The 23,778-nt window shown below is 43.0% G+C and overlaps 1 protein-coding gene across 1 annotated transcript in view; it reads right to left on the reverse strand.

The window, feature by feature from the left end:
• The window catches only part of TOR (target of rapamycin), a 165,008-nt gene that overhangs the window by 22,297 nt on the left and 118,933 nt on the right, over nucleotides 1–23,778 (reverse strand). Inside the window, exons 40-54 of the mRNA XM_087690407.1 lie at nucleotides 13,883–14,066; nucleotides 13,523–13,734; nucleotides 13,149–13,355; nucleotides 12,514–12,636; nucleotides 9,329–9,538; nucleotides 7,488–7,568; nucleotides 7,201–7,275; nucleotides 7,050–7,116; nucleotides 6,807–6,967; nucleotides 6,507–6,680; nucleotides 6,275–6,403; nucleotides 6,103–6,186; nucleotides 5,953–6,014; nucleotides 5,785–5,857; nucleotides 5,577–5,711 (exon numbers count right to left, since the gene is read on the reverse strand). Coding sequence (XP_087546533.1) covers nucleotides 5,577–5,711; nucleotides 5,785–5,857; nucleotides 5,953–6,014; nucleotides 6,103–6,186; nucleotides 6,275–6,403; nucleotides 6,507–6,680; nucleotides 6,807–6,967; nucleotides 7,050–7,116; nucleotides 7,201–7,275; nucleotides 7,488–7,568; nucleotides 9,329–9,538; nucleotides 12,514–12,636; nucleotides 13,149–13,355; nucleotides 13,523–13,734; nucleotides 13,883–14,066 — 1,977 coding nt within the window. The remainder of the gene's footprint in view (nucleotides 1–5,576; nucleotides 5,712–5,784; nucleotides 5,858–5,952; nucleotides 6,015–6,102; nucleotides 6,187–6,274; nucleotides 6,404–6,506; nucleotides 6,681–6,806; nucleotides 6,968–7,049; nucleotides 7,117–7,200; nucleotides 7,276–7,487; nucleotides 7,569–9,328; nucleotides 9,539–12,513; nucleotides 12,637–13,148; nucleotides 13,356–13,522; nucleotides 13,735–13,882; nucleotides 14,067–23,778) is intronic.

Raw genomic sequence — 23,778 nt, forward strand, 5'->3', positions numbered from 1 at the left:
GGTAAGCAGAGGGCAGACCGTCTCGTACCTAGGGTTCCAGGTGGAACTCGACATCACTTTTGCCTAGTAGTTTCTTCCTGTCCTGGATTCTATTCGAAGAAAACTGACCTACTAGAGCACGGTTCGCCTCTCACTAGCCGGACAAGCCCTGGTGGTTAACCACGTCCTCCTAGCAATGGCCTAGTACATCGCCTCATGTTGGTGCTTTTCCTCATCATGCGTAGTGCAGCTTCTCTGCCTACTGCAGAATTTCCTTTGGTCAGGATCTGATGGTTCCAGGGATTCTAGGGCCAAGGTGGCGTGGGCGACCATCATACGACATAGGTCAGAGGTAGGGCTTGGGATCATCAACCCAAAGTATCAGAGTATGGCTCTCTTAGGCAAGGTAGTTGTCCGCGGTCTCACACCAGGCCGGCAGACCTAGAAGGTCCTATTGCAAGAGGGTCTTTAGGACTGTGCCCTGAGATGGATCTTCACGTCTGCCCAAATCAACCCCCTAGATCACCTTTCCTTCGCAGCTTACTCCACGTGTGGCAGAGCCTCCAAAAGGCCTTAATCCAGAGGCCCCCAAGCTGCCAAGAGGAAATAGACAGTCAGTCGGTGATCTGAAACCCCCACGTCAAAGATCAAGAAGGGGCACAGATAGGTGAACGCCCCAACATCCAATGGGCTGGGTGGGAGGCTAGCTTGGCTCGTGCCATCAGGACATGGCAGGAGGTGTACACAATGGTAAACGAGGAGGTGTTGCAGCAATTATCAGGCTACCAAAGAGGTGTGGAGTTGAGAAGAAGGGAGATAGACACAGCACTACCTCCGGAGTGGCTTGCTCCCTCAATATGTGAGCTGATAGAGCCCGAGGAGATATGGGCAGCTAGGTTTTCACCAACACGCATCCCCATTCAGGTGGCAGGTAGAGTGGGTGGCACCCCACAGGGGACTTTCTTCATCGTTCAGGAGGGGGGATGTCTGGCCCTTGACAGAGGGTAGTAGAATGAGGGGATTGCCGCCCTTTCATGGAGGAGGATTCGAATGGTGGGCCTTCAGGGGAAAACATGGCGACTGGACCCCTATGTTTTTTGGAAGGAGCTCAGGGAGTGGCGCCTTTGGATCTCGGAGGGCAGACCACTTGATGAGCTAGAATGGGATCCACAAGAGTGGCTATGGCCGGCCTCTGTGGTCGCAAAGAAGCCACCTAGGTTCCTAGAGTACACTGCCAGGATAGGCAAACATGTACCAATGTAGAAAAATATGGACTAGGCGTCGTCACATAGCAGACACTGGGCGGAGCAAAGCATCAGGAAGCCCTTCCGATGGACCTTCTGGTGCCGCCTATGAAATAGCTGGAGGCCGAGGAGGGTGTTGTACTTCTTATGGCTGGTGGCACATGGAGACTTGGCGGTGGGAAGCTAGCTTGCCCAGATGTAGGAGGAGGGAGATTGTAAGCGCTGCACACAACAGACTCTAGAAACCCCAAAGCATTGCCTTTGGTCATTGAAAGCAACTTGAGTGTCTATTCTCTCATTCACACAAAGATTTGCAATCGGCTTAGCATACGATAATTAGAGCAGCTAGTCTATCGGTGCACTAACTTACGCATGATGAGGGCTATGATGAGCATGGGTAGTCCCAAGCAAGTAAAGTTTAAACACTTAAGCATAACATTTCAAATTTGTTGTTTTCACTTTTAAACTTTGGACTTTGAAGTATAAACTTTATACTTTACAATTTAGACTTTAGCATTTACAATGGTCAATCTTACGTGCATCACTGCATTGTGTAGGTGAATGTTGATACATTCAAGTTGACGGGGGACACTCTTCTGAGTATACATAAGGAGATGGAGGAGGAGGACGAGGAGATGATTTTTGCAAAGCTCTATAGAGAGCTTATAGCAGTTGATACTCATGACATTGGCAGTCAGTGTGCTCGTGGGCGAGAAGTTTGAGTAGGTGGTAGCAAGGGCATGGTCATTCGACGCCCTCCATCATCGAGAAGGGGTGGTTCGAGTGGCTTGCAGACATCCGTAAGGCGGGGCTCTAGTAGCTCACATCCTATGCCTCATGATGGCATTCCCCCCTTACCTACACAACTGCCACCTAGGGAGCCATCCTTTGATGATGATGATAACCTCATCAGTGAGGATGAGTATGACTGTGTCTCATCATCGGATGCTGAGGAGTCATCTTCAAACTCACTTGATGAGCACTCCGATGGTTTTGATGATGATGATGATGATGATGATGATGATAGTGATGCCTCATCATAGATTCATATGACATAGATCTCTCTTTTTTTTTGTATCAGATATACTAGACTGTATATGACATAAATCTCTCTTTTTTGTATCGCATATTTACATAGCCCATGCGACCGCGATGGTCACCTTCACGTATTCATCTTATTATGTAATGAAATGGCTATTTCCACTTTAAACATGTATTCTATGATCTATCATTTAATTATTTATGATTTTTGTTCTTTAAAAAATCATCTTAATTTTTTCGTACTAATATCGTACCGTACCTTATCAAATTATAAGATATCAATTAGTATCGTATTTTACGGTATCGTACCTGTCGTACCTGACAACTATGCAAATGATACAACACTATATATAGACGACAATGAGCTGATGCTGGAGAGAGAGAGACTAGCTCTGGAGGTGTTTTGCACTGTAGTGGAAGCGAAAATCAACTGGCGAAAGTCGGTTCATTTTCTCACGAACCCAAACTCTAGCATGGAGTGGGGCATCTACTTGGGATTCAGATGGGTGTGCAAAGGGCAAACCGTCTAATTCCTGGGGTTTCAGGTGGGACTCGACATCACTCTTGCCCAACAGCTTCTTCTTGTACTTGAATCTATCAAGTGGAAGCCGACCTACTAGAGTACTACACTCCTTTCCTTAGCACGCCAACCCCTAGTAGTCAACCAGGTCCTTCTAGCAACGGCATGGTACGTCGCCTCATGCTAGTATTTCTCCTGGTCTTCTGTAGCTCAGCTTCACCACCTAGTGTGGAATTTTCTCTGGGCCGGTTCAGACGGTTCCGATATTCTCGGGGCAAGGTGTGGTTGGTGACCATCATCCGGCATGGATCTAAGGAAGGGCTTGGGATCATATACCCAAAGTTTCAGAGTCTGGCCCTTTTGGGTAAGCTAGTAGTCCGCGGGCACACGCCACGAGGGCAAACCTAGAAGGTTGTACTACAAGAGGGTCTCCAAGAGTGAAGACCGAGGCTTCGTCGTGATTGGAGGCCATCCTTGAGATGGATCTTCACAGGCGCCCAATTCACGCCTCCCCCCCCCCCCCCCCCCGATCCTCCTTCCTCCGTAGCCTACTTCATGTGTCGCAGGGTCTCCGTAAGGTCCTAATTCAGAGCCCCCCAAGACACCAAGAGGAGATAGACCGCCAGCCGGTGGTCTGAAAGCCCCAAGTCAGAGATAGGGACGGGATACAGATTGGCGAGTGCCCCCACATCCAATGGGTTGGCTGGGAGGACGGCCCTGCTCATACTATCAGGACATGGCGGCAGGTGTACAGGATGGGGGACCAAGAGATGTTGCAGCAGGCATCAGGGTGTCAGAGAGGAGCAGAGCCGAGGAGAAGGGAGATTGACGCAGCAATACCTCAAGAGTGGCTTGACCCCCTGATCAGAGAGCCAATAGAGCCTGGCGAGGTATGGGCCGCTAGATTTTCACCGGCAGGTACTCCCCTACAAGTGACACAAAGAGTAGGTGGTGCCCCCTATAGGATTTTCTACGCCATACACGAGAGGGGTCGTTTGGTCCTTTTGACAAAGGGGAGCAGGATGAGGAGTTCATTGTTCTTCCTTAGAGGAGGATTCGTGTAGTCGGTCTTCAAGGGAAGACCTGGCATCTGGACCCTTATGTGTTCTGGGAGGAGGTCCGAGAGTGGCGCCTCTGGATATGGGAGAGTAGGCCACATGATGAGCTGGAGTGGAACCCTGGAGAGAGGCTATGGTTGGCCACTGCAATTGCCAAGAAGCCACTGAGGTTCTTGGAGTACACAGCCAGGATTGGGAGACGTGTACGCATGCAAGAGGACATGGGCTGGGCACCTTCACGTAGCAAATATTGGGCAAAGCACAGTATCACCAATGCCTTCTGTCGGACTTTCTAGTGCCGCTTATGGGACAGCTGGAGGCCGAGGAGGGTATCCTATTTTCTATGGCTTTTGGCACATGGAGGACAGGCGGTGCGGAGTTAGATAGCCCAGATGCAGTAGGATGGAGGGTGTAAACACTACCCACAACAGCTTTTGGAAACTCCAAAACACTACATTTGGTTGTGTGAGGCAGCACGGCTTGTGTGGAGAGAAGCATGCCGCATTTTCCGCCATTTGGCACCCAGCCTTAGATGTATCTCGTGGGGAGCTTTCTACTAGCGAGCAATCAGCAAGGGCCGTCACCTTCTATATAAGGCCAGGATGCAGGACACGATCTTTATCATTGAGGCTGGGTCTTGCGTAGTGGTCCGCCTAGAAGCTTTACCCAACTGCCAAGTACTGGAGCCCACAACAGACTACTCTCAGGTATGGGAGATCGTAAGGACTCTTATTGGATAGCACATCTCGAAGACACGTTGTCAGGTGGTTTTTGGTGGGGAGAGCCTTTCAGTACTACAGGCGACTTTGGCTGAGCTCTGAACCTCCATCATCCACTCCCTCCGCGGCCAATGGGACCAGGTGCAGGGCGAGTCTTGAGCTCGTCAAGAGCTCCGTTCTCATTTCTTGCGCACCTGGGGCAGCCAGGACCTATTCTTCATGATGCATGCAGGCAGCCCTGGATGGCGATTCCCCCCCCCCCCCCCCCCCCCCCCCCCCCCCTAGCTTCTTGCCCGCATCCCCCTCAAACCGCCTTGAGAGGCTTGTATACTTGATATATCTGTGACTCTGCATCAGCTCCAGCTAGTCTGTTGAGCATGAGCACTTCGTTGTATTCAGGGTTTTTTCTGAAGTAATAGAATTAGCCACACTTTATTTGCAAAAAAAAAATGATTCATAGCTAGTATCTATGAATCCACCTCTCTCTCCAAGGAAAGAATCACTCTCTCCTGCTGAGTGTTATGGACCTGACATACAAACTGATTAGTGACAGGGTCCATCGCTAGTGACCCAAGCACATCCATCAGTGGCTCGGGAGGCTATGGGATATGTAAGCTGTCTGCTCAACCCCATGTGGGGGAGCAAGGGACGCTGGTGACACCACAGCAGTTTTTTCATACTTTGGGTTGCCATAGCATGTTCCTTACCTGATCAGATGGCAAAAACCTAGTGGTGTTACACTACCATAGCTTCTTCCCCGTCATCCCCCCCAGACCACCTTGAGAGGTCTCAAATATGTCCAATCTGATTTGCTTTTAACTCCAACTAGAGTGCTAAACACTTAAGCTGCATTGTATTGTCATTTAGTTATATAATTAGCCACACCTTTTTTCAGAAACATAAAAAGAAGGCCATCTACTGATCAAGATAGAAACTAAAGGCCATAATTGCATTGGAGAAACAGGAGCCAAAACTGCACAATAATCAACAATTTGAGAGGTAGCCTGAGATGTACCTCCATCATCGCCATCACGCTATCCTTATTGGTGCGAAGCACCTGTACTACATTCTCACACGTGGATCTGAAATTTCCTTCAATGCCACTAACTTCCATGGCCTTAACAAGCATTCGTGTCAATCTAAACGGGACCTGAAAATAAATTCATCCTTCAGTTCTAGAATCAGAAAACAGCTGCGCAAAACAAATTTGTGTAGCACCACACCTTTTCTGGGAATTTTTCTCGATTCATTGACGCCTCAAAACAGTCTCCAAAATCAATATGGAGTATTTTACCACTGAAAAATATTGCAGATAGCTTAGCATGCTCTCAAGTTTGCCACTAAAGACATGCAAACAGGAACTGTTCTGAGCCTGAATCAAACCCACACACCTCACACGATGTAGCATTAAGTTACTCGGATGACGGTCACCAAGCCCCAATAAGTAACCCACCTAAACATTTCATCAAGTTCATTACCTCTTCCACAAAAGGATAACTTGACCACAACTAATTAGGCATGACAATACATCCTGTGATTACCATGCTCATTACGGCCAGACTACGAGTATAGTTTGTTCTTCGCGACAACCAGATCTCCGAAGTTCTACTTTTCAGCCATAATACCTGTATAGGAGTTTCATATCATTATCCACAATTTCATGACTAGATCAGAAGCAGGGAACCCTTTAAATTGCATCCATTAAAGATATACCTTTGCAAGGTCATTTCCATCAGTATTCTGTAATGCATGCTCAAAGACCTCAACTTTTTGGATCACACTAAGATTGTCATAGACAGGGGCAAAGTCCAACATGAGACGATGTTCCATGTTCAGAAGGATCTGGCATTGACAGAAAAGCAACAAAATGTAGATGCTTGAAGGACTCAATAAATCTGGTAAACAAATGAAAGAAGCCACTAGGGACAGCCACCACTCTATTTACCTTCCTTGCCTCTCTGTATTCACGAATGAGATGATGAAGAGTATCACAATTTGGAACCCACCCTATCAACCCACTGTTTGGTGACAAGGGAATCACAGCATAGCGCCTAATAGATAGGTCTTTTTCTGCAGTATGTGGCGCATTTGCCAGCAACGTATTCACGAGACCAAAGAGCTGATGCAACTCAACACAAATCCTTATCAAAACATTAGATGACCTTCAAAAAGAAATAAATGTACTACTCTTTTCTAAAAATCTTGTAAATCACATCAAAAGACCCATAAAATCAACCCAGATCACCTGCATCACCCTTTCATCTTGGCGTAAATCTTCATGACCTTTCAATAAGAATGCATGGTCTTCACCATCACTACCATGAATTGTGCATTTTCTTGGGCGTTGCTTTGATGCGATAACAACAAGCTGAGGTGCAAATCCAGTGATTGTGATAACAGGAGCCCCTGAAATTTCCAGGACACAACACATTGCTTAAGCTTTGGCCAAGAAGCCAGGCATTTAAGAGAAAGGCAGAAAGACCTTGACCTGCTCTGTAAGTTCCTGGCACAGCAAGCACCAGATCTCGTGCATTTAGAAGTGCTGGTGACACATTCTGCAAGTCAAACAATCTACTTAGTCAGCATGCCCATGCCCTCCCTTCACGTGAAGGCTATAAAGTTGTCACCCATCAACTGACCTGTAACTCAAGTGTGGTAAGCCCTGGTAACTGCCTGTGTATTCTCTTGAACACATGATAGTACAAGTCCCAAGCCTACAGAATACTTTCCCGAATTCAACAAAAAAAGGTACAAATAACAGTTCTCTTTAAACAAAACATAGTAGTACACATTCTACACCTTCAGAGTCAGTAGTCCCAGCTCAACCAAAATGGTAATCATAAAGGTGGAAAAGAGAGGAACCAAAAAACCTTATACGCTTGTGCCTTAATCTTTCTAATGAACATAGTCAAAGTTTCTTCCTCACCTGTGTCAATTCAGCTTCTTTTCCTGTTCTCCGGTATTTCATGCAACACTCATACGCCTCCTGAAGCTCCCGTCCATAATTCTGGAGATATGATAATGCGTCAGCTTTAGCATTGCAAGAGCTTATACTGCAAACAATGCAAAGCTTAAATTTGACAAGAAAATTTGCATAAAGCAAGCATGAAATCAATAAGCGTTCAGAATCCATATGGCCAAGTTGCTGCCTCTTGGAGAAAAACTAGAGTTGCTCCCAGAATCCACATGTCGAGTAGCTGGAAAAGTCAGTCTGGCATTACTTTCAGAATCTACACATCTGACTTTCTCATTCCTGAACAAGGGCATTCATGAATTGCAAATGTAGTGCTAGATTTCATTTCTCTTGCTACTAAACGATCACTGGTAAAATAATACCCTGCTAGAGAATCATGATCCTCACTTTGACAGCATTTCATACGACCCATTTGGCAGTTTCAACGATCTTCCACTCTTAGACCAGTTTGCAATAGCAATACACAACCCAGGACACCACATTGGAATTACACTTCAACCATGGTGAAAGAAAAGAAAAAGCCCCTCCATACAAACAAGTTTTCTTCAAGACTGGGACGCATTATTGGAATAGCCAAGCCTGCTATTTCATCTCGAGTTTTCTCAGAACCTTATGCAAACTGAAGGCACTTGTTTCATCCCACTCGACCCTTAAAAACCACTACCCTGAATAATTACCCTTGACCTAGGTGCAGTATAGATTTCGGAAACTAAAAAGCTTTGCATACAGGGATGAAGCGATCATATAATGTTTGCACATCCACCCTTGGCTCAATGGTCCTTGCTAACATGAAAATATATTTTTGCTAACCTGTGTTCACAAAAAAGGCCCACCTGCTAGGACACTTAGAATTTAATTGACATAGGAGTTATTGGTTCACAACATCTTCCTGTAACACATGCCAAACACATCTTGACTACACCCAAACAGGAATACACCGACCCTTGTTTTTGCTAAACCAGACTAAGCTTAATAAACACCAAACATAGGAGTGATAGAGACTAGCTGTGTCGCTGTGACACTATCTAATACAAGGAAAACAGCTGTCAGAATCCATCAATGACCCCCCTCCTAGCTCTCTTAAATTTTGAGTAGCCTCCAGTCCCGTTCACTAACTCACCGATATCCTCCAGGAGGAGCCCTGGCAGCATTCTGTTGGACACATCATGGCTCCTTTAACACCTAGATCTGGGTCTACATACAACCATTGCAAATCAATGCTCAAAAAATATACACAGGTAGAATCCTCATCCATATTCATTCAAACATGAATAGACCTCTATCAAAGGCCATCATGCCTAAAGCAGGCATCCTTTTGTCTTGTCTTCTTAGACTACAAGTGTGAAACTGGACTCCCTCATACATGTCATTCATATTTTAAACATATTTCCCACCAGTTAGAAAACCTCCACACAAGAACCAAGTCTTGGCACCAAAATCGAGACTCAGCCATAGTGATATGGCACAGGTTTTGGGGACAGGGACGGGAATGGGGACAGGGATGAGGACAGGAATTGCTATCCCCCTGTCATCACTAGAGGGGGCTCTAACTAGGGATAGGACCACGACAGTACAGAGACGTGATGCAAATCGGATGGAATGCTAGAAAGCGGCTGTTCTATGTCACTGTGCTTTCAGCAAGCAACTATGCATAATATTGTGCATATTACAATCATGTGCCCATATGTGCAGCTCTACCCATCATAAGAGAGATTTCAGCCACTAACTAAACCCTGTTGTGCATAATATTTTAAAGAACGTACATTACTTCAAAGAAAGCACTCATACAATACCTGAACAAAATGCATTTCTTGCATGGTGATCTCTTGGGTGTTTGTAGCACCCTCCTTCTCAAGCAACTTGTGCAAAGGTAACAGCACATTTAGCATTGCCTCTACATTGTGCTCTCCAAAATACAAGCGGCTTGCTTCCTCTATTGCTTCATACCACGTCTCATGCCACAAAATCGCAACTCTTATCAACTCCTTTGATACCAGTTGGGCCTGCAACAGCAACTCTCTCTTTTTTCTTTTTTTTTTCGTAAAAACAGCAACTCTCTCTCTCTCTCTCTCTCTCTCTCTCTCTCTCTCTCTCTCTCTCTCTCTCTCTCTCTCGCTCCAAACAAGAACTCTCCAACACGCTCACAAACCTGTGCAAGTGCACATGTGCACGCATTATCATGAAGGTGAATGCTCTGATGCTGGCATGGCTGCTCCAATGCTGCAGTCAATGCTTTTAGTGTCAGCATGAAGGTGAATGGTGACGATAATAGTCATAAACAACCAGCCGTGATGGAAAACTCCATGTGATGGAACGTTCCACCCATTGACTGAATCTCTGCATTATACTTGCAAAAATGCAGTAAGCACTCCAGCCTTGAATTCCTCTATTGATTACACTTGGGTCATGAGAAGGATGCAGTCCTGAACCTGTAACCTCTGCAGTGCACCCCTGAGGAATGCGATCATGAACTTGTGTCTCAGTCAGTTGTGATCATTAAAAGACATGCATGATATAGTGGGTTACTGTATTACATGCAGTGAATTGCAGCCACGAATGCTGCAGAACTAATACGATTGTGAAAGGCAGACACTGATTTGACATTACTGCATAGACAATGGATGCATAAGTGAATTTTAAATTATAGCATATAGTACTGCCAACCTCTGCATTTGAAATTTTGAACTTGAAAAACAGTAAGATATACCAGACAACAGAACAGAGAATGCAGCCACACCAACTATGGCAGAAGACACAACCACACCCAAGATAGTGAACAATGAATCTTTCCGAGAGAGAGAGAGAGAGAGAGAGAGAGAGAGAGAGAGAGAGCGCTCCTGCAAGTAAACCACAAGCTGAGTAGATTCATGTGATAGTTTGTGATGAAAGTACAAGTGATAAGAGCCTGAATATATAGGCTGAGGTATCTACCTACACCTTTGACCCTTATTACATGCTAAGTGATGCAAAAGGTGTTCACACATAAACACGCACTTTTACACACAATAATATGTGCTCACAAATAGGGATAAATAAATCTAACAAATCCCGTTCGGGTCATGGGTGAAGAAAAAGGAAAAGGGAAGGTCGTAGCACTAAGAGGTAGTGTCTAATCCCGTACAATGATTTTGGAAAGAAGATACATAAGTGAGAGAGATGCACTGTGAGGAAGATCGTGACAAAGTCTATCAAAATGCTCAGGGACCCGAAGTAAAGCATAGTTCAAAGGTGCATGTGCATGGCTCAAAGACTAATCAAAAGCCAATGAGGCTCAGAGACTAATCAAAAGCCGATGAGGCTCAAAGACACATAACCAGAGACCAAATACATGGGTATAGCTTTTCGGATCAACTCAGAGGTCATGCCGTAAGTGGTCGCAATCCCCCTTGAAATATAGCTCCTAATAGAATCATAAACGGAAAGTACAAATCTTTTTGGATAAAACTCTGGGTAAAGTACCCCACATAGTATGTGTTTAGAAAGGTCTTTACACATGCATGCGCATGGTCAATGTCTAATTCCAAACCACATTTATTTATTTATTTAGGATTTGATTTAAAAAGCATACTGATAGGGTTCATCATTGCAAAGAGACAATGACTGAACGATACATTAAGGGCCTTGTCAGAACTAATAGGTGGCTCATCAAGGTCACTATCTGATAAGGTATTTGCAGTAGCATATTAACGATGTTGCTTATCTTGTTGCTTGCCTTTCTTCTTGTGGCATCGGTCAATAGTGTGACCAATACGCTCGTAGTATTAACACTTTGGCTGTTGTTTCTTGGTGTAGAAGGGCATCAGTGCTATGTCAAAATCTTTATTACACCTTTCATCATCCAAAAGGATGGCGACCCTTTCTTCATATTTCATCTCTTGAGCTACCTTGAGAGCTGTCACAGTTTCATGAAATTGTGCTTGTTTCATCAGGCTATTAAGAAGTATAGTCTTTTTATCATCATCATCCAAATAGCTTTTGAGAATGATCAATTGTTGGTAAATAAGACTTAAATGATCAAGATCCTACTTACAAATCTCCGAAGGATTATACGAGATACTAAACAATTGCATTTTCACAAAATAATTTGGCATTATTAATATCTCCCCCAAACGTGGTTTATGGCCTTAAATATTGAACACGCATCCGAAGGCAGCTATCAAAACCCTAATTTTTATTGTAAATTAGGGTGTACACGATTGACTTAAATCTCTTTCGCCGATGGCTCAAATTGTTGGAAAATGCTGAGATAACTCGAAAGATGGCTAGGGGATCAAAGAGAATGCTATAAATTTTCATCATAATTCTTTTGAGCACCTCAAACGATGCTCAAATGGTATGCTTCAAACTGATTGTGTGTTCATACACATCCTCCTCCAAAAAGGCCAGCAGAGAAAAGATGTGTAGGAAACATTATACTGATGAGAAGTATCTATGAGTTTTTATAAAGAGTTTGAACCCACCAAATAAAAGATATATTAACAAACCTGGCCGTAAGACGCGATGCAACAAAGAGAGAATGGTCATCATCTTGCAATTATAGCATACCACACACAGTTAACCTTGTCACTTTAGTAAGGCTTGTGAGATCCAACGACATTGGGCATCACCATGACTGGTGAGGGAGATCCCCCAATGAAAACATTCTGCCTAGAGAAGTGGAACTCCTCATATCAACTGGGATCGTGGATTAGAACATTTGTCTATAGAGAAAGACCAGTATTTAGATATTGGATGTTCTGCTTTGTCTTGGAAATATGTTATCAACATTCTACAACTTTTCAAAGGACAAGATTCTGAATATCCCAATCCAACTAGCAGATATCCCTACCTACCAGGCCCACTGAACATCACCTAACTGACTAATTGGTTAGCACACACTGATTCATGCACTCAATAATTAACTCACTACCTCCCTCCCTCCTGTGTACATAAACGTCTCTCCACATAATGTTTTAGAAAGAAAAAACCATCACAATACCTGTTCAACCAGTAGAGCACTATGTGGACTGTGCTTGCGAACCTTTTCAACTACTTGCTCTGCAGCAGTTCGGCGCAAAGAGCTTATGGATTTACAAGCCACAAGCAGAGGATACATGAGTGCCTGCCCAAAGGTGAGATATAACTTAGAATGCATGCAGGACTAAGCATTACTTGCTCCACCTGTATAAGCTGAAACATTTACTCAGAATATCATTTCCATCATTAAAAGATTCAAAGCCAGAGGGTAGAATGAGACAACCTGCTTAATTCACAATGGCTGTGAGACTTTGCCAACATCCATCTACTCTATAGTCACTAAGTAGGCATAGAGTTGGTTTGAAGGCTCAGGTCTACCAATGGCTCAGAGCTACCACCACCTAAAAGTAGTTCCACAATGACCGTCTCTGCTGCTCTGAAATTTCTTAAATGATCTAATATGCTATGTATGTAAATGTGTTTTGTCTATACCTAAAAGTGGTTCGAAAATGATTCTGTTTCCTGTAGTAAAGTTTCTTTCATATGCAATATGTACATGTGTTTCATAGCCTTAGGTGTAGGAGAAACCAAATACAGTTATTTCTTGCACAGTGGTAAATCTGCAGGCAGCAGCAACTAGAAACATATCAAACCAACCTGAGGGTGACGCTCTCCAATCTGCACCAATAATGTTTGAATGAGTTCGCGCACAGCAGGGATGTTAGAATGTATACGAGCAATAATTTGAGGTAGTACAAGAAGCCAGGTGTCTATATTAACCCCGCTAAACCCCTCTTGCAGAGCTTTATTGACTTCATTGCTTGCTCCATAATTAAACCAGAGAGTTAGGAGTCGCAGAATATCCTGTAATATCCATTTATCTCAAATATGTTAGCTACACACCATAATGAAATCTCCCAGCATTAGGTTTTCTAGCAAGAAAAAGTTAGAAGCTTTTATTCCTTCAAGAACGGCTATCATCGATTCTCAACACTATCATTACTATAAGTAACTAAATTATCAAATCTAACCTGCAGACTATCATCACCACTCTTCGTTGCAGAGGCATAAGCAATGGAGCGAAAATAACCTTTAACTGCAGCTTCCACATATTTATCCAGTGGTACAGACCCTCTCTTGACATAATGCGCCACTATTGCAGTATTGAAGAGTGCCCACTTATGCCACGCTTTTGCCCAAAATGAGGCATACTCTGTAGCTTTTTGTAGTGCAGGAAGGATTCCTGAAGCAATCAGAAGGCTTGAGCAAAACTCTCCCTTTTACAGAATAAAAGAGCTGAAATTGTTGATAGTGTTTAGACCAATACTTGAAAGGAAACCTGAACTTAAGAAGGAAAAGGAAGTCATAACAATGATAAATTAATAAAGAACCTTTTATTGACTCTTCATTCAACACCGAGTTCAGCGACCAATGCCATGTCCCCAGCTTCAGATACACCCGTGCTCTTAATGGAACTGCTGCAGTTGCCAGGTCATTGTTTGCTGAAGATAAGCCTGCATATAGATCCAGTGGGGGAGAGTGTCTCGTTGCATTATCCAAATGAACAGCAAGCTCCTGCCACAAGTCAAATTTGAATGCCATGCTGCATGCCTAAGTTGAAGCTCCCTCTTTTCCTCTCACCTCCAATGGCCTCACACGGCTTTTGCCACCCAACCACATCTTCACCTAGACCGCTCTTATTGAGGAGCCACACAGCATTCACAAAATAACCTGATATATTGTGAAGTTCAGGAGAGCTTTAGAAAACATTCCATATGCCTTCTTATACAGTCGATGCACCGGTTGGACTATACTCCACATCACTGCTTTGTACAAGTGGGATATACAGACTAGACAAGATGAAATGCGGATACTGGTCAGTGACAGTAGAGTCCAGATATCTTGGGGCATGTCACATGACATCCCGCTGTGACTGTTGAGGATTCTTCTAGACTTATGAGATACCTTATGTTGACAAACCAAAATGGAAGGACTTAATTAGCATAACTTATCATGCATATCAGCCTATTTCAACTCTACAAGAAAGCCCAAAAAAGAATTATCTATTAAAAAGACACTATTTAAGGGCATGACGTGGGCATCCATCTCATCCCTTATTCACATTTTCAGTGCCAGATTTCCATCAACCTCATCATCATCATTCTCCCTCTCCACCAGCTGCCCTTCATCAAGCAGCTTGCTTCCGTACTCACCATCCTCTGCTGCTGCCCCTGCTCCTAGTGGCTGTGCCTGCACTCTGGTGCTGACACCTGCACTTGGAGCACCTCCCCTGGCCATGATTTGCAGTCCAGCCCCTTCTGCCGTCATGAAAGCTACCACCCAACATTCCAGAACCCTGTGTCGGGTCCAACGACTTGCTCCCATTACCTTCCAGCCCTCCCTGGTGCTCTGCACTCTACGCCCTCCCTGGAGGCTGCATTTTGGTTACCAGCCTCAGAAAAGACTCTCGCTAGGCAGTCCATTAATGTGTTTTGTCACTCTCAGAACCATAATTGCTGTATTTTAACATCCAGCCTGCTGCCCTACTCTCATCGACCTCTGCATCATATTTCTGACATTGGTGGATTTTTGTACTCCAATTTGTTCTCGGAGGGCAACACAGTCTGGCATTCCTCCTAAGCCTGCCTTGACGACAGGGTTGTCTCCGTACATAGTACGGACTGATCCGTACGGTAGGATCCTTACAGTACGGTACAGTGCAGTACGGTGCGGTGCAGTGCAGTACATATCCGTACGATTTAGTACAAAAAAGGGCACTTTCTAGCCACTCTCCTTTAAGTCTACAAGTTTCTTTTTTTCTTTCTCCTTTCTTTCTTATTTCTCCCCCAAGTCTCTCTCTCTGTCTCTCTCTCAAGCTTCTCACACCCTCTTTTTCTCTCAAGCCTCTCTCTCTCTCTCTACCAAATACCAGCTACCCTCCCCACCACCGAGCCCCCACCAGCCCAACCGGCCTCCTGACCCCGGGGGACCACCTTAGAAATAGCCACAGCGAGAGGCAAAGCCCGGCGCCCACGACCCGCCGGCCCCCGTCCCCACAGAAGACACATGTCGAAGATACAAGGGATACTACGCCGCCATCGGAGGACCTTGCCCCGCTGCTTTAGTCTCTCCATGTTAGACCGACCCATGCGGGACATCCTAGGATGAACACTCCAGGAGCAGTTCCACACCGCACTGGGAGCACCTCTAGATTGTATCTAGTCTAAATATCATTTTGTACCTACTCAATTTAGTTCAACATAGCATAAACGTTAGCTTCACTGGGACTTTTGAAATCTCCGAGACATTTTGTATGCAACATTTTGGTCTCATAGGCCAACTTGGCCTGTTGTAGACATTAATATAACTTTCTTTCTTTCTTCTTCTTCTTCTTCTTCTTCTTCTTCTTCTTCCTCTCTCTCTCTCTCTCTCTCTCTCTCTCTCTCTCTCTCTCTCTCTCTCTCTCTACAGCCTCTTCCTCTCTCTAGTTGCACTAGTACCACGTACGAAAGGTTTGATATTATACCATACTTTAGGTACCGTACCTTACGTATTAGTACCATAAGGTACCAACTTAATGGATACATCTTTCCCATTCGAACTGCACTTTGGGATGAGCTAAACTCTCCTTATATTAATATGATTCTCCGATGAGATTAGGTTATTTGAGATTCAAACAATTCCTTTAAACCTTCTCTCTCTCAAGCCCACACTTCTCTTATTTGCATGATCATGCATGTATGATGTATCCACTCCCATCTATGTAGTTATAAGTTGTAGGTAGCAATAGCGCATGTTGCGCATGCAACATTAGGTTTTGGCATGTTACCCTCAAGTACTCATCTTATATACTCTTATAGCATTGCTATTTAGACTTGAAATATCTATTCTATTATCTTTAGTTCAAAATAATCAAGTATTTTTTTTCATACTAATATCGTACCGTCCCTTATAAAATCTAAAGGTACCATTTAGTACCATATTTAATTGTACCGTACCGTATCGTACCTTTCGTACCTGACAACTATACTTGACGACCAACCACACTTCTTGGACAGCCTCCGCTCTTTGAACACCCTTCATTTGTATTTCATCCTTTCATCATTCATTGATCTAGCATCCATTCATTCATCAGATTCGCATTCTTTGGAGGGCAGTGCTTCATCTTCCTGTTGTTCAGGTCTACCAAATGTAGAATGGATGACAGATGCACAATTTATAGAGCACTTCCATAGAAAGTGGCCCAACTACACTCCTCTATGATTCCTCTGACAAACAAACGGGCACAAGAACTATAAATAAATTGCCCAAGGGAATCCATAAGATGAAGCATGATACGAAAAGTACAGTACCACTAGGATACCAATGAGATGAAGACCAACGATGTCTCCTATTCCCCTCTCTCCAAGGATGTGATGATGCAATGATACAATTGAGAATCAAGAGAAGCATATATCTATAGACCTCATGACAACCTCAAGACATTAGGTTGAGCCAGCTAACTGCTCATAGAGAGGAACCCGAATAATAGCCTAATAAAGTGTCTAAAACCATAGGCACAAGTGGCGCAATACAGGAGGGGGACCGAGGACTGGGGATGGGGAGCAATAGCTGTTACTCATGACTATATAGTGACATGGAATGGGATGCGGGAGTCGGGACGAAAAAAAGCTACCGTACCTACAATCCTCAAGTCCAAAAATGACCATCACTAGTGACTATGCCTAAAACCCATGATATATACATGCTTATATCCTTTCTTAAAACACGGCTTAAGAGTATAATAAGAGATACAATGCTTATATAGATACAAGCTCCTAACAACCACCACCATGTCCCATACAATAGCAAGTCTACTAGAAACCCCTAACATCATAATACATACCGCAATGATGAGAACAAAGGACCATGGATATAGAAGGTTATGCATGATCAAGCCACTACTAAGGTGCCTCGAAAACACACAAAGGTCAATGTTGATCAATACAAGAAAGACATCAATGCCAACTTTCATAATATTCTATCACTAACCATAGAAAATTGAAATAGCTAAATCTTGTTGCCTATCACAAACAGCTTTGTGAAATACACATAGTGACAATGGATTCCCCCACTCCACTCATTAGATCGAAGGACTCCCCCGTGTGAGGATTGACTAGGAGGGATTACCAACTTGCTATCAAACCATGGACTCCCCAACTCCAATCATCCCATCAAAGGGGTCTCCCATGTAAGGATTGACTAGCAGAGATTACCTGACTCCAATCATCCCATCGCAGAAAGCACATAGTTACCATGGACTCCCCAACTCCAGTCACCCCATCGAAGGGGTCCCCCATGTGAGGATTGACTAGGAGAGATTACCAACTCACTATCGAACCATCCCATCATGAACCTAAAGGCAAACCAACTTCAAGCTTTGAAAAACCAGCTTCGTTGATACATATAGAAAACCACACTCAAAGTCCATCCCACCTAGATATGGATGAGATCACCAACCCCACTACCACTATCCTCTCAGAGTCCCTCTCTAGCCTAAGAACAATGAATGACAGTATCACTAGAACCAAAAGACAAATTCTTGGGTCAATGCAACTTTAGTCGCACAACAACAATTGCACTCAAGGTCCAAGAATGATGATGGAGTTAAATTTGTCCTTGCCTTCTTCACCTCCTCCTTCCACAGAGCCACTAGCTTCTTGCAATACTCTAGAGATGTCCCTTTTTGACATAGAAGTAACATTCCCCCTTCTTCTTCTCACCTCTCTATGAATCCACAAAATCTCATGCATGCAAACTGCTAGCTTGAGATAACAATCTCTCATATAACTAACTCGTGCTCCAACAACATAGATGTCATATGCTAAAAGCTTAGTGAATGTAATGAACTCTAAGCTCTTGAGGCATTAGCCACACCATCAAACTTGACAAGCAACTTGTAAAGAATCCCTAACAAACATGCCTTGGAAAGAGCAACTTTCATGTTGCAAAGTTGGTCTTGAATGTTCATTACCAAAACAAAGAACTGAATGAAGCATGTTAACTCGAAGTGATAGCTATTAGCCTACATGGATGATGGCGCCTCATACATCTCACGAGCTTCGTCTACACCTCAAGGATGGCTTGCAAGCGGTGGCTGCTGATAGGACCCCCGTCAAGATGCATTAGAGACAAGTTCTATGTAGTGGCATCATCAAAGTCCCAATCCAAGGCTGCTTCTTGAATTCTTCCTTGACCCCATTCAGAATCAGGAGCTGATCCCAAGATCATATGCAACAATTACTTCTCCACAAGCCACAGCTTCATAATAGCACTCCAAGTAGTCATGCCCTTTGAGCTTTTCATCAATATAGATACATACTACACATAGGTGTCAAAGCAATAAATGAAGATAGAAACATAGCATTTAGAAACGTTAGAATCGTTTAGAAACGAAAAGTCAGAAACATGTTTTGTAAGTTTCTTTCAAGAGGGGGTAAAATAAGAAACGCAGGTTTTTTTATATACGGATTTTTAATAGTTTTGACTGGGAAAAGAGATTCTAAACCTCTATGGAGCTCTCTCTAAAACAAAGAATGGCTAATCAAGCTTGAGTGATAATAGAGTCAATTGAGAATAATACATTATACGTTACATATCCATGATGTCACTTAAGTCAAAGTTAGTCTTTGGACAAGCCATACTATGCTTTAGAACTCAAACATTGCGATTCATACATATCATACAAAGAAAATTGTAATTAATATGTAAATAGTCTATCTATAATATGGACTGAGTCAAGTTACAACATCATGATTCTCATTTCAAAACAAATTGACAAAAAGTCAAAATCGAGAATGAATCATAATATATCATAAATAACTCATAAATAAGACTAAAGTCATATAATATTCAAATCTCAAGACAAGAACAGATACTAGATTGACAAAGTCCAATAAGTAAACAAAATCATTAAAAAATCAATCTCTCATTCAAAATCTTGAACCCTCATGAGTCATTACACATTATCATTATCATGTTTAACATTGCCCAATAGTTTTTGTCAAAAAAACCATGTTTTGAGTTCCAACTCACCAAAAAAAAAAATTTTAAAAATATAAACACCCACGTTTTTTACTCTCAGAAACGTTTCGTACTTTAAGAAACGTTTCATAAGTTTCAAACTCAAAGAAACACGTTTCATAGCTGCTATGGATAGAAAGGAGAAAGGGTTCGAGAGAGAGATCTAAAATGGCCAAATGAATCAAGAGTTCAATAGTTCAATCACACGAGCAATCAGGAAAACAAAAGAATGGCATAACATTGAAGTGAGTATAATAACATATCCCAACCACCCATAAATAAGACCCTCTCTTAAGCTGAAAAAGTAAAACATGGAAGTGTGAAAATGGTATGATCAGCAAAAATGCAAGTTTACAACAGTCAAGGGCAGGCCCAGCCAAAATGCAATGCCTAGGAGGATGATGATCAGTAGGCGCCAGCACTACCAGCCCTCACAATAGTAGCAATGCTGCAGCAGCCAAAATGGCCAGGCAACAGTCAAAAATGCAACATTACCCACTTTTTGTAGCAGGCAAATAGGTTACCCACCCCAAAAATGGGGTAAACCAGCAGACTAACATGCCAGTTAGTGTTTGATTAAGGACTGGGAGTGACAACCCAGAGTAGGACATCTCCAGCAACACTAAAATGAAGGAAGTGCAGACCTGTAGCAGTCAGTAAAAAGCAGTAAAATCATAGATCCTAGCCATCTACCGTGTGAGAATGTGCAAATGAACAAAAGCATGGAATGAACAAAGCATAAACACTGATAAAAGGGGGAACACAAAAACTCTGAATGAATGGACACATGGAATCCATACCCTACTTCTGCAACTGACATGGAGGCTTCCCCTCTCAAGGCCGAGCTTCACACCTCTCTTCATATTAGCATCCCCTCCTCATTGTATCTACATCATTTGTCATTGTAAAGGGTGCTTGACAAGTGACCAATGTCCCTTTGAGGCCATTGCCCAAGTGGCACCTTGGTGCATGAGCATGCCCCATTGCATTACCCTTACATTTGCATAGAGTGTATATGTTGGGCATTTGGTGTGGATAAAGAGCTACACCTGTAGGAATCCCTCCGAATAAAAACCCATGCATTGTATCATGATACCCTTTTACCTCATTCAGTGAACCATTCTTGAGCACTCCTTGCTCACTCAGGAGCTTGAGCACATAACACATGCCATGTGGCAGTTTTCCTCATCTACCCCTTTACCTCTTCATACCTCATCATCAATGCCCTTGCCACGTGACTGTTCTTTAGTGGGGGAATCATACTACCAATTAATTGCCTTTGAACATAAGACCATCCACCTGGGCTACTCAAAAAAATCTATGACCACTATCATCCTGTTAGGGCCCTGGGAAACCATCCTGACACCCTTGGTCCAACAGCTTGGTCTCTTTGAGGTAGGACCTCATGGGCAAATGCCAATGGAGTTATACTCTAATCTCTTTCCTTCGCAACCTTCTGGAGCTTAAAAGGTGTATTGAGAAACTGAAATTGAAGGCCTAAATTAATACAAAACTGTCATACATTTCAGGCTTATTTAACCCCACCAAAACAGCCCCAAAAAGACTTATCCATTAAAAATGCATTCTATTTCTAGCAATAAGAGAAATGCCCAAAAATTGTGTATACAAGGACATGTGGGCATCCATCCTCATCCCTCATTCTCATTTTTAGTGCCAGTTTTTAATCAACCTCATCATCGTCATTCTTCCTCTCCACCAGCTGCCATCATCAAGCAGGTTGCTGCCCCATCTCCTGGAGCTATTACCCTGCCTTGGAGCTCCTGCCCTCACCATCCTCCACTGCATCCCTTCCTGCTGGTGATTCCACCTGCCCTCTGGTGGTGATATGATATATCTACCTTTGGAGGGCACTCTATTAGCTGCATCTTGTAGCCTAGCCTCTTTTGCCATCTGTGGCAGCTGCCAACCCTGCCTTCTTCTCCCCTTCTACCCTTCTAGGCTAGGTCTTGCTCATCAGATTTCTGCCATCACCTTCCACCCATCCTAGTGCAGTCAACTGCACTCTTAGCACTCATTTGTGGCAGCATTTTCCCTGCAAGCTGCTGCACCCTGGACCAGAAACTGTTGCCCGGCAATACATTGCTGTACTTTTGTCACTCCCAGCCCCGAGACTGCTACATTTCAACATCCATTTTGCCGCCCTTTTGTCTTCAGCCCACTACATCATTGGTTTTCTGCACTTGGGATCCATTCCTAAAGGATGAGACTCTCCAATACTTTTCCTCAGCCCCAATCCCATGAGGCACATTTTCTTTTGAAACAGTCTCCATTCCTTGAGCACACTGCATCAGTATTTCTTGCTTTCATCATTCCATCATTTAGCATCCATTCATTCATCAGATACTTGTTCTAGTTCTTTTTCCCTTTTTTTTCTTCTACGAGTTTCATTGTATTAACTGCCTTCATACTCTATTAGTATTTTCTCTGCAAACCCTAGTTTAACTTCACCCCTTACAATTGGAAGTTCAGTACCACCATTGCATGTTACAATCAAACCTGTCAAGGGAGGGGTATTGCCAGACACGCTAAAGTCCAAAAAGAACAGCAAAAGGTGAAAAGCAATCTCTTGGCAGAAAACTTCCTAAGCTACTCCAAATCACACATGTAACTTCTCTTCGTCAAACTGGGATTTTTGTCCCTTAGTGTACAAACAAATCACAGTTTTCATTGGGGACCAATTTCTGAAACTGCAATCAGGTAGAGATTCTAATGCTAGGAGATCTAATTGCAATCTCATCCTACAAAGATCGAGATGAAGAAAGATACGAGTATATTCTCTAAGGACACTTATTTGATAGAACAACGACCAGCAAGCTTCACGTCCTTCCAACATGGTGATGGAGATAAATACAATCACCTATATCTTAAGATTCTTGATCATATCTCTGATCTAGCTAATAAATATGTACTGACACAAGGAAAAGATCAGTAGATGTTTCTAAAGACAAAGACCTTACCCACATCGCTTATGCCGTATTCTAACCCCTCAACTAACCTTGCCCCCAAGCATGGCAGCCAGAAACTTCAAAAACGTTTAGAAATGAAATGTCAAAAACATGTTTTCCACATTTCTTTCAAGAGGGGGTAAAATAAGAAACATGGGATTTTTTATATAGGGACTTTTTATCATTTTAACCGAGGAAAGAGATTTTAAACCTCTATGGAACTCTCTCTTAAACAAAAAAGGAAATTTGAGCTTGAGTGATAATACATGAGAGTCAATTGAGAATAATACATTACACATCTATGATCCATTATTGACTTATGTCAAAGTTAGTCAAGCTATACTATGGTTCAAACCTGAAACATTATGTTTCATACTTATCACATAAAGAAAATTGAAATAAACATGTAAATAGTCCATGTACAATATGGACTGAGTCAAGGTGCAACATCATGATTCTCATTCCAAAACAAACTGATAAAGTGTCAAAATCCAAAATGAATTATAATATATCATAAGTAACTCGTAAATGAGACTAAAGTCATATAATAATCAACTCACAAGACAAGAATTAATACTAGATTGTCATTGTCAAAAAAGACATGTTTTCTGGTTCCCAACCCCCCCTTGTTTTTTACTCTTAGAAACATTTCTTACTTCAAGAAACATTTCGTAAGTTCGAACTCAAAGAAACGTGATTCCTTGCAGCTATGCCCCCAAGCCTATACCCTACCTGTTATTCCCTAAACTTTGCTTGTGCTTAAAGTGCCAGTGAATACAAGTCAAAGAATGATGACTTGAGGATGGATCACCAACCAAGTCGAAGATAGGCATGGTTAATACAAATAATGGCTTTGAGAAAAGAAATGAAAGAAAGTGCAAAGAAAGTAGAGACAAACATGATAAGAAATTGAGAGTTTTAACAAGTTGAAGCATAGTGGCTATAGTGGATCAGTAAGCAGAAGCAACACAGTAAATCGAATGCTTCTTGCATGGGCAAAAGTAAAAGTGTCTACTTATAAGACTGATGAGTCATGGCAGGTCTTCTTAACCCCAAAATCACTCCTGACCTTTCTCAAGAGTAGTACAAGTACGTGCACATGTTGTAGAAGCACATTCTCTTACATTTGAGGCTACAAGAGGCTGTTCATACAGGTCACCTCATTCGGGAGCAACAAGGTATATTTGAATATTCCAACATCATTATCCTCTCTCAACCCTTCATAACCTTCTTAGCCCCTGCTCATCCCTTTGCCTCAA

This window comes from Lygodium microphyllum, chromosome 2, assembly GCF_053477565.2.
Source record: "Lygodium microphyllum isolate KBCC chromosome 2, Lygodium_microphyllum_v1.1.10, whole genome shotgun sequence".
Taxonomy (NCBI): Eukaryota; Viridiplantae; Streptophyta; class Polypodiopsida; order Schizaeales; family Lygodiaceae; genus Lygodium; species Lygodium microphyllum.